The 18,043-nt window shown below is 36.1% G+C and overlaps 1 protein-coding gene across 1 annotated transcript; it reads right to left on the bottom strand.

The window, feature by feature from the left end:
- Positions 1–1,283: 1,283 nt before the first annotated feature.
- Positions 1,284–16,985, bottom strand: LOC149790621 (fucolectin-like). The gene is made up of 7 exons (XM_089972731.1): positions 16,887–16,985; positions 14,275–14,334; positions 12,888–12,967; positions 12,299–12,370; positions 11,009–11,126; positions 8,715–8,951; positions 1,284–1,579 (listed from the first exon to the last, which is right to left on the bottom strand). Exons 1-7 carry the CDS (start codon positions 16,903–16,905, stop codon positions 1,350–1,352), a joined length of 816 nt encoding a protein of 271 aa, XP_089828857.1. The 5' UTR covers positions 16,906–16,985; the 3' UTR covers positions 1,284–1,349.
- Positions 16,986–18,043: the final 1,058 nt, after the last annotated feature.

Consider the following 18,043-nt stretch of genomic DNA (forward strand, 5'->3'; position numbering starts at 1 on the left):
TAACTTAATTACCTCGCGCATGTATTATCTATTGCATGGCGTACACAGGAAAGTCATGCTAACGTTTTTGATCTGTTGGAGCATCCTTGTCACAACCATGCACATTTCCATGTTGCAGCATCCTTGTCACAACCATGCCTATTACCATGTTCATTATACAGCTCCTTCTCCTTAAATAATATGCCTTTAACATTGTAGTCGCCGTTGACGATTTTGTTTTTTCAAGCCGGAAATTTTGCGCTGACGAAATATGGTTTGGTTTGAAAATAGTAAAGTATGAAGGACTAATAATGAGCGAGGCTGAAATTGTGCCATGTAGAATCAAATTGATCAGAGCTAACTCCTTCCTCCAATGTCATGAATAACTTTAGAGATATTTGATTCGAAGGTTTCAGCACATGTTTAGTCTCTATCGTGATCTGATTGAAATCTAAGATTATACTTAATTACCTGGGGCAATTATAAACTAGCTGAGGATTATTTAATCCCTTCATACCTTACAATTTTCAATATTGCTAGGCGTACACAGGATAGTCATGCTGACGTTTTTGATCTGTTGGAGCATCCTTGTCACGACCATGCACATTACCATGTTCATTAAGAAGCTCCTTCTACTAAAATAATATTCCTTTAACATTGTAGTCGCCGTTGACGATTTTATTTTTCCAAGCTGAAAAGATTGCGCTGACGGAATATGGTTTGGTTTGAAAATAGCAAAGTATGAAGGACTAATACTGCTCGAGATTGAAATTGTGCCATGTAAAATCATTTATTTACAGGAGGTAGATTCCGATTCGTAATGGATGGGTAAACAGACTACAGCTTAATAATAATTCAGTTGTTTTAAATTCCTCTTGAAACCGAATAACATATCTTCAACAACATTCATACACAGTAATTTCCTGTTCATAGTACCTGATAGTACTTCCTAATAGTTTTACTCGCAAGATTTAAAAATTGGCTGATTGTAGTATTGTATGATGTTATTAGTACCATTGTTTGAATACATATGTTCTTTAAATCTGAGTACTCTGCAGCATAACCATTCGTTTTTTAATAGAATACGACGCTATTAAATTCACTTTTTTAATTTTTAATTTTTCATAATAAGTTCTTCATGGACAGTTAGACGCAGATGAAAGTAAATAAAGGCATACAAAGCAGCACGGGAAAGAATAGGAGTAGGGACAATGACAGTTAATAGAGATGAGACGGTGACAAGTTTATTTTCCTACATAGAATCTACAGAATACTGTCATGAAAAATCAATTAGCAGTCTCCAAAGTCCTGCCCTCCTAATGTTGTCTTGACCTCCTTTCGAAACATCTTTTGCATTCTTTTGTATCGCTCTAGTATCCGAAGACTTCTACCTCGCAAAAATGGAAATATTCCCCAGTCGCGAGGACATCCTGTATCCGGACCCATCTACCGATCGTTTCTCCGGGACATTTAATTGTGATTATGTTACCATCGCTGGAGTGACCAATGTAGTTGCCACATTCATGAAATGCCGGCGATTCACGTGGTAGCAGCGTTGCATTTTGGGAACTCACAAGAATTTTTAAATGCATAAATCGCCCTGGAAAACGAAATAATTGCAAAAAAATGTTATTGCTTTACTCACATTGAATGTCTGAATGCATTGATACCACGTCTTTCATTCATTTACATGTGGTGCCGAGATGACACTGCTTATCATTGCGAAATAACAATTAAAAATTTAAATAAAAATTCTAAATCGATACGCTAGTTCATTCAAGTATACAAATTGGTACAAGAAAATGAGTAAATTCTGTGTGTGTGTGTGTATGTGTGTGTACACGAGTATTTTTCTGTTCTCCTACATAAATATTAAATGTACTTCCTATTTGTACACAACAAAAAGGACAAACGTTATGAAAAGAGAGTACATTGTACGGTTATCTTTTCATTCTATCTCTGCGTGTCTTCTCTTTGATGAGACTGCTAGTCTTGGGTAAAATGAAGTGATTTTTGTCCCAATCTTCATGCATAAAACCCAGTCCTCTATTTATGCATTTGCAATAATAGAACATCCTTTTTTGTCTGCTCAGCTATTTCTCCATTTTGGATTATGACAGGATTAGAGATAAACATAGAGGTTTTGTCTATAAATGATGTATGTATGTATGTATGTATGTATGTATGTATGTATAATGATTTGTAGATGGGAAAAGGTGCTTAAAATATATAACAGTCGCTCTCAGAATTTGATTTGATGATTTTTCTGAAGCATTGTAAAACTCGAATGTTAATATTTGATATATTGCTTCTAGTTTTCGTCCTTTCTACATGTATCAAAACAACAAACGACAGTTAGTACTTATTTTTGGATTATATACTATCGAAAGTGCTAAGCGATCGCCTGCTTGCTAAGGAGGAAGTCAGACAAAAGTTGCATGCACTTGGAAAGAGAATTTGCAGAAAAATCCTGTCAGTGGTTACTGTAAATAATGTCCACTCTCTTTTAAGGATATAACATTGGGTGGGGAGAGCTAGCGAGAGTGTACCCATATGTTATTCAAGTATTATCAAAGAAACATATTTTAATAAAAAAGATAGCTTCTTTTGTAAGCAACACGATCATCGCAGGTTATATAATAGGTTAGACACGGAAATATTTACATCTCAATGCACAAGAGTTGCTCTATCTCCTAAGGTATGTGAAGCTCAAAGAAGAAGTCCAAATGGTACTTTATTCAACGACGTAATAACCCAAAGTATCTTTCAATTTTAGCAAAAGGTCAAAATGCCTTTTGTAGAGGAGAGCCAAATTGTTTATATGGCTATATAACTATTTATTCTAGTCAATGTCATCTTTTCGATCATAGCTTAACGTTCCCGGTCTCTTGGAATGGCAATCCTCAGTCGTGATTGAAGTAATGTCGCCCAGAAAAAGGTGAAGTGGGATGTGGACTATTTGTGATAGCGATGATGTTCGGTGAGTCGTGTGTCTCTGGTCGCACGATTGGGAGATAGCTCTCAGTTCAAATGTATATAGTTTTATTGTGGTAGGTCGTCTTGCTCAAGATTGCAGCCTGTCTGATCTTTGGTCAGAACGTTTGTTGATGAGGGCTCACATAATATTGGTCAGGCCTGCAAATTTAGAATATCTGAGTTGAGATGGAAAACCTTGGTGTTTCATGCAGAAGGGGAGGTTTTCTGATACGGTGCTCGCTAGACGAGACCCACAAGAGGTCTAACTACGGTGGCTACGGATTGGTCTATTCATATTTCAGAACTAAGATTCAACTCTTTGATCAGACTGGGATACGAACGAACGAACAGATCATCGCAAGGCATTCTGAGAGGAAACAAATGCAAAAGAAACGCGCGTAAAATCGCGTACAAAAATCATTGAAGTACTGGGATGGAATGAGATGATATATGTGATTATGGACAACGAATCACAGTGAAATAAGGGTAGCTTACTTTGTTATTTTGGATAAAGTCATAAAGGTAGATCAATATCATGGACGTGGAGATGATTCTGCAACGAGATGCAGCATTGTTCATGATTCTTCATTCAAACCCAGGTATATGTAATGTTCCCTTCCTAACTGAGCTGGGGACCGATCTCAGGTTATCCGTGTTGAGATCGGGTGCTCACAAGTATTGGTTGAAACAATATGGTTCTTGAGAAGGCTTGGAGGAAGGTTCTAGTGGGGTTACATTTAGCGAACTTGACCAGTCATTTTGTGAGAATATTGCTTTACTTCGAGGCGAAAGTCATTAGGTCAGAGTCTCTTCCACTCCTTAGTGAAGTGTTGAAGGTATCGGAAAAGGACTTGCACAGGCATGGGATCATGTGTAAGCAGAGAAGCTGCATGGAAATCGATCACTTTATCCACAAAGGTTTGTCATTATTTGCTCTGGGAAATGTAGATTTTGCTGTGGAATAAAGTTTAAGGAGGTGTATATATCGCCTCGTATGCTTTAACAGTGTCCTTCCTTCGCATCCGGCCACTCTTTCTGAGAAAAACTTTTATTCTTGGCCACTGTGCCGACATAAGATTTGCCTGTTTTGTAACCTCGTGTCTGACTTTATCTATCTTGCTTCGACATGCGAGATCGGATGAAAGTAGCTGATACCTGAATATGACCTGGTCATGGACATGACCCTAGCTGCAGATTAATGTAAGGAAATATGGCACAAGAGAGAACGTTTGAGACAAAAGCCAAAAGACTTCGTCTGTGTATACACGGATGATATAAATTTTTCTAAACATTGTCGGATCGAGGCAAGAAGATCATATTTGTGAGTATGTGTCTTGGAAGACATGGAACACCAACTAAGGTAGGGACGACTGATCTCACATCAGGTTGTCACAGACGATGAACCAGACCAGTAGTCCATACAAGATGGGAGACAGTGATCTACTGACGTTCACTTGGAGTGTCATCCATGATCGTAGATGGGTACCATGTGTCCGTAAATGCAACTTTGTTCGTATTAGGTATTTGAATGCAATGGAGGCGGGAAGAAAATGGATACATCTATTGTCTATCTATGTTACTTCCATGATTTCTATGCTGGATGCTGTGGGAATCTGGCTGACCAAATCCAGTGCCATGACCAGTAAACCGCCGTATCATGTCGAAACTGGTCCAGTAGGCTAAGCTGTGATGGTATGATCTTCGTGTGACTAAGATGAAACTGTATGCGAGATACATAGTGGCAATGTTTGTGGTCCTTTTCCTGAATGACAATCTTTGCGCATGTAGTGAAACAGTTTGTGACTGAGGCAACGTCGGCGTCGATGCTTATTGCTTCTGTATTTTTGCTCATGCGTTTCATGGCTTTCTCATTAGATCGTGTCAACTTCTCGCCAGCAACGTTCGTCTCTCTCACTTTCGATTAGCTTGACCAGGTACATGCAAAAGTAGTAGCTTGTGATCGATTGGGGTTGGCCCCAATCCCTATGCCCACGAGGCGACTATTCCCGTCTCCTCCTTGGCAAGGAGTTGACTTTTTAGCACTTTTGTTGTACAGCTAAGTCTATAGACGCTGTCAACTTTTCGTATAGTTTGAAATATCTGGATTGTGTAGGAATTGAATATTCTCAGGTATTTGATCAGGTAACGGATTTGAATTATAAATCTCGGATGGGATAAACGTCATCACGTTATCACGGAATGGGAACCACTCGGACACGACCTTGTGTCTTGCAGATCGTCTTGATGGCTGGTCGGGTCACCTTACTCAACTCTCCATCTGTCAACGGTTTCCATAGCTATAGACAAGCATATGTTCTGTAGAAGACCACACAGACTCTTCGTAGGAGAAAAGCAGTAGTGGTTATTCGCACACAAGCTAGATTTGTTTATTCCAGAATCGTAATTCCCATTGCCGAATGGTAACCTTCAATGGTCATTATATATCTCTGAACAACATATTCCCGGACCCAAAATGAGCTTCGTCACCAGCAATGCTCTTCAACATCATTCTGAAGGGATATTGTAAAGTCAGCCTAGATTTCGAAGATGAGTCCCTTCACATTCCTAATCACAGTTCTTCAAGAATATTGAAGGTCGATTTCAGGGATATCATATGTATTTTAGATATTCTCTTTCGTCCTAAATTTCATGAATGGATGCTCGAGATATGGACAGAATAGTTGCACGCCCAGTAAGCTACATCCACATTCGTAACATCGAACTAACCTAACGACATTCTGAAAAAGCACAAGGCGAGATATGTTTCAGATATGATATTCCTTGTTCGTCCTTTGTTTCGGCTGAGATTTGTATCAATAAGAATAAACCCTCTGTCTCCTTCCCTATGAAATATTAATTGATGTAGACATGGAGTTCTAAATCTCTTTAAGTCGAATTTGTTTTTCTTAAGAACGTGCATTAAAGGTCATCTGTGTGGCACGCTCCATCCGCTCAATAAGTCATGTTTTAGCCCTGCAGTTTCTTTGTTTATTTGGTCTTATCAATGCGGTTGCAGACCTTCTCGTTTTTGACTGCGTTTTCATGAGACCAATGCAAATGGCCCTCATATTTCAGTGGCTGCCGAAACAAATGTTAAGTTTTTGTCTCAAAATATCGAAAGAAACCTCACGGACTTATGTTGATGTCTTGCTGCAGGAGGAACGTCTGGACATCACTGTTTGCAAGGATAAGAAAAGAGAAAGCAAGAAAAGAACACCACCATAACTGACCGCGGCGCCCACGTTTCAAGCTTCGAGAAGGGGATTAGTCCTTCCAGGCATGTCATTCACAACAAACTTTGAGATACTAAAAACATAATTACTGTGATTATGTGGTATACCCTTATCATTGAAACTGTGTTCGGATGGAAAGAATATCTACAATTATTTTAGATAAAGGAACCGAATCCGTAGATCTCTGTTTACGTGTTTGGGATTTTATCATGTGACGCCCTAGTCGACAAATCCACATACAAATTTGTCATATCCAAGGCACACTCAGCATATTTGCAAACATAAGTGATCAATACACACAGAATGGATAATTCACCACGGGGTCTTCAAATTTCGTTTAAATGCACACGACTCTTCTGATTTCGAGATTATTTAAAGGGGCGAGGGAATTCCAATTCAGACTAATCCTGATTGCCTCCCTTTAGTTGGAAAATATAATGGGTCAAAACCTCCTGAAACGATCTCCAGGACATGTCTATCTTCTCCTTACATTCTAAAGCAAATTACGTCACAGCAAACTAGCTTACGCGTATCAATTGCTTCAGAGTGTGCGATCACATAAGTATATAGCTCTAGAAATCCAAATCATCACAAAGCGCAAACTCTCAAATGATAGTGGCACAGTTGTATTCTATCATAATCAATGGCTATCGTCTCATGATTTCGTCATCATGGAGGAGAAATACAGGCCAGAAGAACTCCGACTCATAACATTTAAACGAAACTCCTTCCTGACTGACCTATTCAGAGTGAAGGATGGAGGTATGAGACAACATTCCCCACCTTTTGTTTCAGCAATATTCAAGTTGAAGTTTGTTTTTTTGGAAGCTGCCATTCTTACAACTTCGTAACAATATTAGTAAATGTGAAAATCCTAGTCCAACCATCGCGTGAGCCTAGATATATGTTGGTCGTACGTTAGAAAACCAGAGCCGTGGCTATTTATGTGATAGCTTGTCGTAACTCTCTCCGTCTCTTACCGCGGGAGGTCGCGGGTTCGAACCGAGACCAAGTTATAAAATGGTACTAAATGCCAAATGGTAACCTTCAATGGTCATTATATATCTCTAAGGCGCGTGGAATTAAGATGTTAGTGTTATGACTGGTTGACCTGGTGTCAGGATAATGTGACTTGGTGGGACACCACGCTATATACCTACGGCATGGTGCCTCAGTGCTAGACATCACTATAAGCTACCACACTCCAGACATCGTTGCGATATGACTGAAAAAGTGTTAGAGCTACGTTCAAAATCACACACACACATACACGCACACGCACGTACGCACGCACACACACACACACACACACACATACACACCGTCACATAGCTGTTCTCCAAACGTATTATGATTGTCTAACGTATTTGTAGAAGAAACCAGTGTATGAAGTAATATGTTTCATTAATAATAGTTAGTCAATCATATTATCAGCACCCCTTTCTGAGTCCCCCCTGCAGTTATATTCATGGAAGAGCATGCACATTCGTTCGAGCAGTAGCTTACAAATGATGCGATTTAGCACCAGTCTTTTTATCCTTGGAGGTTTTCATTTTGACAAGCAGGCATCAGATTAGCACTTGGTTTTGCTAGTAAATAAACTGCGAATGAAGTGGCTAGGTCTTTTCTAGCTCTAAGGTGCGTAGTATTTCAGGTGGTAGGTATTCTTCTAACGTAGTAAGATGAGGTTTTATCGAACATTGAGGTCTTAGGTATTCTTCTAACGTAGTAAGATGAGGTTTTATCGAACATTGAGGTCTTAGGTATTCTTCTAACGTAGTAAGATGAGGTTTTATCGAACATTGAGGTCTTAGGTATTCTTCTAACGTAGTAAGATGAGGTTTTATCGAACATTGAGGTCTTAGGTATTCTTCTAACGTGGTAAGATGAGGTTTTATCGAACATTACATACTTTGATTCAGAAGATAGTTTCTTGTCATGAATAACTGGGATATATTCCTGATTCTTAAAAACAACTGATAATATAATTCATTAAAATTATAGATTTTTAAATAAGTGCATTATTCTGCTTTAATTAAAAGAGTAGTTGACAAGTATAATCACACATGTAGTGTTGAACATTACTGCATCAGTGTAAAGATTGTTTATATTTTCATTCCTATTCGCACGAGACTAAAGTCTTCCAATTGAAAGCTGCACCTCTTTAGCGAGCTACTCCATAAGTTTCAGTACAGATTTTATTCATGTGTCCTTTAATTATTTCATTTTCAAAATAAGTTGTGCAAGAAATGAAATAACCAATGCGGCACCTACACATCATGACATACTTTATAATAATATAAAAGAAAGCACCCACCCTCCCACGATCTCTTCCAATTATTTATAGTTTTGTTCTATATGATTTTGATTTAAGAAGGAATAGATTTATAATTTGTAATTCTTGACTCATAATAAAACGATCCTGTTTTGAAAAATTCAAATTCTTGGTGTCTTTGTTTTCTACATGCAATCTGCAAAGTAGAATGCTACTGTTCTGGAGTGACTATTACTTGTTTGTATTCTTACCGTCTGCACCCGCATCATTTCTGTTATAGATTTTGATTGCAGTGATGCTGAAGTTTTTGCCGAGATCCACTGCCCACCAGGAGAAAGGTTCTGAAGCGGTATGAATGCAAGATCCATGAAAGTAGTTGGGGTCCTTGTTTCCATCTACAGCCAGATTTGGAGACCCGTCAAAGGGAACGCTACTCTGGTATGCTGTACTCTGGTATGCTGGCTTATGTAACGCTAGATTCACGAAACCTGACGATGGCAACAAAATAAAAATATTGTAAACGTTTCAAGTATTCCTTGACGAATTACTTTCCTATTTTAAATTTGTAAATCCCCGTGTCTTACAAATTGAAAGCATACCTGCTAGTGAACCTTATCCATAGTGTTGATCAAAAAATTTGATATTACCACGTAATTCGGTTTGAACCGGGAATTTTCAATGCGGGAACTAGTATATGCCAACAAATAATTCCCTTTCGAAAACAGAGTTGTTAGGTTACACTCTTGCATGACCCATATTGATATTTGCTAGGCAATATAACATGATGTTTAATTAGGTGTCGTTTTCGCTTCTTTCAGAATTTCTTTTCCCCACAACATTTCTTCTGAAGAAACTTGTAGAAAGCTATTAACATATTTTGAAAAGTATTTGCAAAGATCACCACAGTCTTTACACATTGCTTCTCCTAATTCGACACATTTCATCTCAAAAATATTTTGAGTCAATCTTTTCTGTCAAAATGAGAAACAAATAAGATTTGAACTCATCTAAAGAAAGGGTCTGATCTTTGAATAGAACTGTCTGTTTCTGTAGAAAAGACTGATTTAGGATAAACAAAGGAAATATAAAAGAATGGTGGAATAGGGTAAGAAATCTAATTCTTCAAACAAATAGTGCAATTAGTAGAACTACCTAGCTTTTCCGGTTTAGTTTAGTAAAATCCATTGAAAATGTGCATATATATATATATATATATATATATATATATATATATATATATATATATATATATATATATATATATATATATATATTAAAATAACATGATTTTTAAAGTGTTGGTATTAAGCAATTTAATATACCAATTTACTGTTGGTATATTAATTTCAAATTGTGATCCGTTCATGGCGTATAAATACACCTATTAATATACTTGCAACAGTGGGCCATTGCTTCTATACACTCTAGTCTAGAGCTGTGCCAAATGTCCCCTTACTAGTCACTATTGACATCTAAACTAATGAGATCAATATTAATAACCCCCGTTTTTTATATAAAAAAATCGAAATACCAATTGCTTTCCTTTTTCACTCTTTCGTTCTCTCTCTCATACAAAAGAGACAAAATATCTGAAAATCTGTGGAATGATAGAGAAAGAGAATTTGAACTGGACGAAACCCTTGAAATTAAACACACACCAAGTTAGCTACAAGCATATGTGTCATCGCAATGCTCTGTGTGCACTTTCAGTGGTTCTTATAATCAGTGTGGATACGAGAGGTTCGAGTTCGAACCTCAGCCGAATCATACCAAAGACATATGAAGTGGTACAGCAGCTGCTTCGCTAGGCGCTACGCATTAACAGGTTAGTGTTAGGACTGGTCCGCCTGGTATCAGGATAATGATTTGGATGAGACATCATGCTGCATGTATGTGCATGTCACGGTGCTAGACATCACTATAAACTGCCACACAGCAGACACTGTAGTGATATGGCTGTAAAATTGTTTAAGGGACATGAAAAATCAAAATCGCTCTCTGTCTCTGTTTGCCTATCTGTCTGTCTCTCTTTCTCTCTCTCTCTCTCTCTCTCTCTCTCTCTCTCTCTCTCTCTCTCTCTCACACACACACACCCACACCCACACACACACCCACACACACACACCCACACACACACACACAAGTGTTTACATTATCAGTGATGCAAAGTTTCAATAGCTAGTTGAGCCCGTATGGTAAATCTCTTGGTGGGGATGCACTTCCAAAACGTAATCTCTCTCTCTCTCTCTCACTCTCTCTCTCTCTCTCTCTCTCTCTCTCTCTCTCTCTCTGGAGCGTAAAGTATTTTAGCCTGGGGCATTCGGTTATGCCTGTAGACATATGAATAATAATAAAATGAACAGACAACCAACCAACATAAATTGGAAAGAGAGAGAGATTGAGGATAAAATATACCTGTGTTCGTTAACAATGGTAAGCGATGCATATTAATGACTAATAAATACTGTAAATACATTAAAATGTTTGAATTATAGATCCTTCGAGATCGATATCTAGAAAGACAGACCGAGAACAGACAGTTTACCTGAACAGTTATTATTGCACAAGTTAGTATTGCAACAATACAGACACCGGCCATTATCAGGTGTTAATAAATCCCTCTTCTTTCCTATGATAGAGTTGAGCGACATTTCGGAGCAAGTCTGTGGAATTGTTTCAAGAAAGTTAATATTAAATTCAGCCTTTATTTTTGTCTTCGCTTCTTTGATCTTCAACATTGGATCTGGAATTGTCTTTGGAAACGTATTACTTAATTTTTCGATACAAATGTCGTATTTGTTGATGTTGTTGTCAATATATATTTTTTAACGGCACGATATGCAATTCATGTTCCAGCAATTAAATACATTTAATATCAAATTATGTCAGATAAAACAATACAGTAATTCAATTAGCAATAAACAGAAGATGGTTTATAACACACATATAATACACTGCTAAAAGAAAAAAATATTCGATTGCTATTTATCAAAGCTATGGAAACGTCGTTAATATTGTTTCATGTTAGGTTTTATGCATCGAAGGTACCCTGATATAAATTCCCCTGAAAGAAAATTAATGCGTTTCTTGTTACAGTGAAAGTGGTCGCATTTGTCACTTTCAGCTTATACCGGCAATAGGCCCAACATTAAGCAAAACACGTACACAGAAGTTGCATTATTTGTCTTATTTTCATCGATTCAATTATTTTCATCGATTCAATCATATCGAAACCTTCTGGATTGGATCGATCCAGGGCCGGCGCCAGACCCGGCCAGACTATCTGGCGCCCTAGGCAAGGTTAGATTCTGGCGGCCCCCCCCCCCGGAAAATATCAATTTCAAAATTTATAAACAATATTTTTTTTTTAAAAAACGCGCCCCCTGAAATCAGCGCCTTGGTGGCTGCCTAGTTTGCCTATATGGTAGCGCCGGCCCTGGATCGATCTGAAATGATGTGAAAAGTTGTATCGTATAAACATGTGTTAGCGTTGAGCTTTAAACCAAAAGGTCAAAGGTCAAAGTTTTGTCACTAAAGCGTCCTCCGCTAGTACTAAATTGTAGTCATCATTTTTCTTTCTATCCGTCATTAAGAAGTGGACAAATATTGTCTAAAAATATTATCTAAAAATAGTATATAGTCTAAAGCCCATATAGAGACTAAAAACCGTATATAGTCTTAAAAGTAATATATAGTCCAAAAACCGTATATAGTCTAAAAACCGTTTAAAGTCTAAAAACCGTATATAGTCTAAAAACCGTTTAAAGTCTAAAAACCGTATATAATCTAAAAACTACATATAGCAGTGCAGCCATAATATTTATTGAACACTTACACTGATATCCTCACAACCCGACCAGAAACTGACAGCACCGTGAATGCCGAATGTCTCCTGTACGCTGCATACCTTGAGAATCAATAAAGGTGAGCGAGTAAGAACCTCAACAGAGAACGATTCAATAATTCTTTGACTGTAAGATCTTTTTATTTCCCTATTTTTAATTTAATTTCATAATATCACATATCCAACTACAGGAACCAGGAATATCAATTTCGAGTTTGTCTCGTTTATATTTGTAACTACCCCTTAACCTCTATATGCCTTGATTTCTGGTAGAGAATTCAAGAGTGACTGTGTACAAAAATGAGAGTCGCCATGCTAGTGTGTGTCATGGTACGCACGAATGTCTATATTCATGTCTATGTATGTATGTATGTATGTATGTTTTACATTTAATTTATACATGCTGTTGTTGGCATTACTAAATGATGTTAAGTGAATATAAATTATCTGAATACCATTATACTGTGCTGCAATTTTCATTGCAGTTTTATGTGGGAAATGTTTTTTGCAACATAATCTTAATACCTTGATAGTAATAACATTCAGAAAAACGAGATAATTTGCATATTTGTTTTTATACCTGATTGGTAGCACAGGTCACAGCATTCGTGCAGTCTGCTGGATTCTCAAGAACATCGCACGAATAGCAAGTCGGGCTAGCTGTTGAGGTGGAACAAAGTCAAGAATTTCGTTAATATTCTCAACTTTCCTCTTAAGTTTGAGTAATGTACTTCAGAAGTAACTTCAGTAATTAACTCGTCAAATCTTAGTTGTTTTTATTAAGTCAAATGAATTCACCCCCACCCCCAGTTGAATGATATTAAACGTCGTGTACGGTCACGTGGTTATTACTATTAGTTATGACTTTCTAGTGCAATTATATAGGAAAATGTATTTATTGGACAGTGTATTTATAGGACAATGTACATTTATTGATTTAGGAAATTACTTCTGAGAATTTTGGTACTCCGCCATCGCCTGTCGGTTATATTAAAGACACAATAAAATATCCATCTGCCAGCAAAATATTCTTTTTTATGTGCTGAAATACACGAAGATCTAGATACATCTAGTGCTTCTGCGAAGCAAATGGAGATACTGAGAAAAAAAATCTGCTTATATGTTTTGCTAATCTTTTTTTTTGCCAACGAGAATCTTATATATAATAAAAGTCAGATTAGTCTTTCCTTTTACGTGTCAAGCTTGCCAAACAAGAATTCAAAACTCGCGGTGGCATCCTAATTTTTAATATTTGTTTGCAATTTTATCGTCAAATTTTCCTTAAAACTCTCCCATCCTAATGGTTAAAAATGTTTAAAAATATGTTTTTGGATATTTCCGGCCTAGGACGGGGAATTAGTCTAGTATGATTTATAATACATTAACTCCAGTCAGTGCTATTGACACCTTGGTGGTATATAAAAACCAATAGACTTAAGGTCAGGTATGTAAGGCTTCGAATGATGACAAAAGCTTACATTATTACCTGCTTTGAAAGAATTGTCCTTCATATTTTCGAACATCCTGACATTAAAATTGTATATAGGATGAATCTATTTTATAAAATAGGGAATTATTTAAGGAACTCCATTTCCAGTAAATTATCGATATTATACGCAGTATAAATATATTGCTTGCTGGGTTTTTTAACTTTGCATCAGAGTTTATATCGTGCCAACCCAGCTGGGGTCAAATGCGTTGCCGAGGAAGCACCACAGAGGTTGACCCGGGCCCGAACAAACAAAAACCAATCGTAAGTTCCTATCGTATGATGAGTAAGATACTACTATTAATCCTAATCCTAATAATAATAATAATAATAATAACAACAACAACAATGATAATCTGTTTGCAGTGCATTTCGTACTATTGTCTCTAAATATTCCGAGAAAGTCAAGGACAGAGCCTTGCCAAAATTATTGACAAAGTGTCATTATAGTGTGAGAATAAATGATGGTGATACTTACCTCCGGCTAATACTGAATGACACCTGCATGCTAAGAGGGCGAATACTTGCAATATTTTATCTGTAAATAAACAGGTTTCAATGTATTTGTTGTTATTTTGGATCACATATCAATATCATAACTAAACTCATATAGTGTACATACCTACATACATACCTACCTACCCCCCACCCCCCACCCACCCGCCCACACACATACATACATACATATTTGCATACATACATACACATATATACATACACACATACATGCATACGTACGTACGTACATACATACATACATACATATGTAAAGCTCTCAACCACTGCATATAAACCGAACACAGTCATAGCTTTTTAAGTTCCTCATTGATGCGTTGCTTGGCTAGTATAGGACATACGGTAATAATGATATGGAAAACTGGGAACCAGAATGGCAATGGGTGATCATAAAATAGAGTATATATGGGTTTGGCTGACCAGCATTGTTTTATTTATGGAATTTCAGTCCTTTAACAGACTTGATCTTGGAACACTCATTGCAAAAATTAGCACCTGACTCTTTTGGTGCGGAATTGAAAGCACATGTTTCAAACACATACAGGTATAGAAAATACATCAGCTCATATCCTTTTCCCTACACAGAAGCTAACATCCAAGTTTCATCTATACTGATAAATATAGGTTTGATCATGAGCACTCAGAACCTTTAAGTTATTTAATTTTTAATATCATGGTGTTTGCATAGGTTTGCTATGGGAACTTAATTAGTACCGTGAGTCATATAATTTCAGCATTACAAGTTCTTATCAGTTTGTGTAATCTATGAGTCAAGAGAGAAGGTTCAAGGTTACAGTTACAAACACGTTATAAGAGTCACCCTTGGAGTAAACTCTTTAGGAGAGTTAATACCTCTTCTCAGCCTGTCTATTTCTGTTATTATTTTTCAATAAGCTGTTCACTAATTGGGAGGGTACTGTTACAAGTATATATATATATATATATATGGATATATTATATATGTATAAAACAGGTGTATAGGAGGAGGGTTCTACTCTGAGTAATTTTTATACAGTCACAGGCATGTTACGCAAGGCTCCCTTAGGATAAAGTCTATAAGAATTAATACCCCGCACCCGGTCCGTGTTCTCTTTATATATTCAAGTCGTAATGGTACTAGGTAAGCGCGACATACCTGAAACAATACTTCTGAGAAAAATTGAAGTGCCAAGGTACATTGGAAAAGGGTGTTTTACTGCTTTGAAGAACATGAATGCTGGATCATGACCATTGAGTAATCAATTCAATTGGTTTCAGGGAGGTGTTATAAAACTTCAGTAAGTTCAACATACAAGCAACAATCTCGGCATCAAAACGCATACATATTTTCATGTTTGGATGGGATTAAATTTAACACAATTGAGTTGTAATGCAAAACAAAAACAACTTTTGCTTTAGAAATTAAAGGATTATACCATTGAGCTAATTCCGTGAATTAATATTACTATAATTTTAAGTCTATTTATCTGTTTGTCTCTTTATATTTCAATATATCCTTGATGATGAACTAGTCTTTTCTACCATTATATTTTGTTTCTATTTATGTATTTCTGTTTGCTTTATGTGTAAAACGGTGAAGGATTTGAATTTCTCCCCAGAGTCCGGAAAACATGACCTTGATTACGTGATTGAAACCAAGAGGCAACACTCTAGAGTAGCATTCGCACTCTAGAGTATCAGTCGCTGTAGTTTTAATTTCTCCCCACAGCTAGGTTAAGGTTTAGTTTTATTGAAATTGTTGAGTGTACCTGTGTTTTCATGTACGGAGAGAGATCTAGGTACAAACAGAGAGATGATGATATTCTTTTATTCCTCCATTTTCTGAAGATTTTAAGACGAAAAAGAAATGCAATTAAATAAATAGAATAAGAAAAGTGGATTCGTTACTTATTGAATTAATTCCAATAGCAAACGAATAAATAAATTAAAATAATTACTAAACTATATATATATATATATATACATATATATATATATATATATATATATATATATATATATATATATATATATATATACGACAGAAAATTTGAAAATCTGATAATCGGGGAGTTTTCGCTTAAAACAATTAGAACATAGACTGGGACACATGTACACCTTTTATAAGGATTAATATTTTGATTTGTTTTTCCTTGTCATTATAGTTATTTGTCGAGGTGCCCCAGAGATGCAATGCATTGTTTTTCTCTCTGTTTTTGGCTGTCATTCATCCTCGCCTACTTTAAATGCGCACTTTAGTTTCCAGCGTAGTGGATATAATCAAGTTATAAAATGTTTTCTTGACTTTCAGACAAAATCAGATGATCTATTCAAAAACTCATTTCTTGCTGGGCAGAAAGAATCCAATTGAATGTACCTTAATTAATAACAGATGGATTAACAAATAGACGATATTGTTTAGCTGTATGTGTCTTTCCCGTTTCAACTTGGATTTCGATTTGCGATAGTTTGCATCAGAATTTAATGTTTACTTATCAAAGACAGTTGTTGAATCTTGTTCGAGAAAATAATACACCAAAAGTCTTTGAAATCTTAAATTTATATGATTTGCTCGTCTTAAGACAATATACTTACATGAAGCGATACGTTCCATCGTAGATAGTGACCTGTATCTGTACTTATCTATTATCTATTCGGCATGTACAACTTTTACCGGTTTTGTGCCGCGCCTGTTAGTGTAAAAATAGCACGCAGTTACTTATTCAGATAGTAAATACTGATAATAGAGAGACAGACAGACAGACATACAGATAGAGAGGGACAGAGAAGGAGAGAGATAACTTGAAATTTTGAGACACTTTAGTATTCTATCCTTTACAAACATTCTCCTGCATGTCATAAATATATACTATATACACATTTTTTTGACTATCTATACAATGGGATGTATAACGAGTCAGTACTCGAGAAATCATAGGGAAGAAAAAATATAATTGAAACCTAAATTGCAAATACTTTTTTGAGGTAGCGTTGTACACATATTCATCTGTTGTTCGAAATCATATTACTCGTGAATTGTACATCAGAAGTGTATGTTCTATTGTACTGGGATTGTCGATTGTGTACTGTTTTCATGTTTTACCTGTAATGTATATAGACTGTCATTGCATACACATAGGTAATGCAGTTCATATTTATGCCACACACACACACACACACACACACACTTATATATATATATATATATATATATATATATATATATATATATATATATATATATATATATATATATATATATCCTTCTGATGGTTCACTAATTCTTACATATGTATATAACATCACATATTTCCATTCCGGTAATGTAATAGTATCTGAGACAAGGACATTTGATCTTTTTCCAAACAGGTTTGAATGAAATTTATGTGCAAATTTCTTACATTAGTTAATACAGCTAATACGCAGTAGAATTGAGGTCTCTATGAAAGACCGTCATAAATGTGTGTGTGTTAGTATATAGGCCTATCTATCTCTCAAAGGTAAAGAGCTCATTAAAGATAAAGGTATGTGCTTACCGTAGTTACAGTTCGATAACATTATTACTCATGATTATCACTATAAGAGCCACGTGGAATTTTTCACCAATGAGCACACACACATACATAGACACACACACACATACATACATTCTTATATATATATATATATATATATATATATATATATATATATATATATATATATATATATATATATTAATACGGAATCGAAGACCTTGGTACGTTATTAAT

The sequence above is a fragment of the Sinohyriopsis cumingii genome, chromosome 10 (genome assembly GCF_028554795.1).
Source record: "Sinohyriopsis cumingii isolate HCF-2022 chromosome 10, ASM2855479v2, whole genome shotgun sequence".
In the NCBI taxonomy this organism is placed as follows: domain Eukaryota; kingdom Metazoa; phylum Mollusca; class Bivalvia; order Unionida; family Unionidae; genus Sinohyriopsis; species Sinohyriopsis cumingii.

What these genes read in the sequence shown, in the direction of transcription:
- LOC149790621 (XM_089972731.1), bottom strand. An exon ending in TGACCTGTGCTACCAATCAG is followed by an intron (nt 12,371 to 12,887) that starts GTATAAAAACAA and finishes TTGATTCTCAAG; the next exon opens with GTATGCAGCGTACAGGAGAC. An exon ending in GTGCAATAATAACTGTTCAG is followed by an intron (nt 8,952 to 11,008) that starts GTAAACTGTCTG and finishes TGCCATCGTCAG; the next exon opens with GTTTCGTGAATCTAGCGTTA.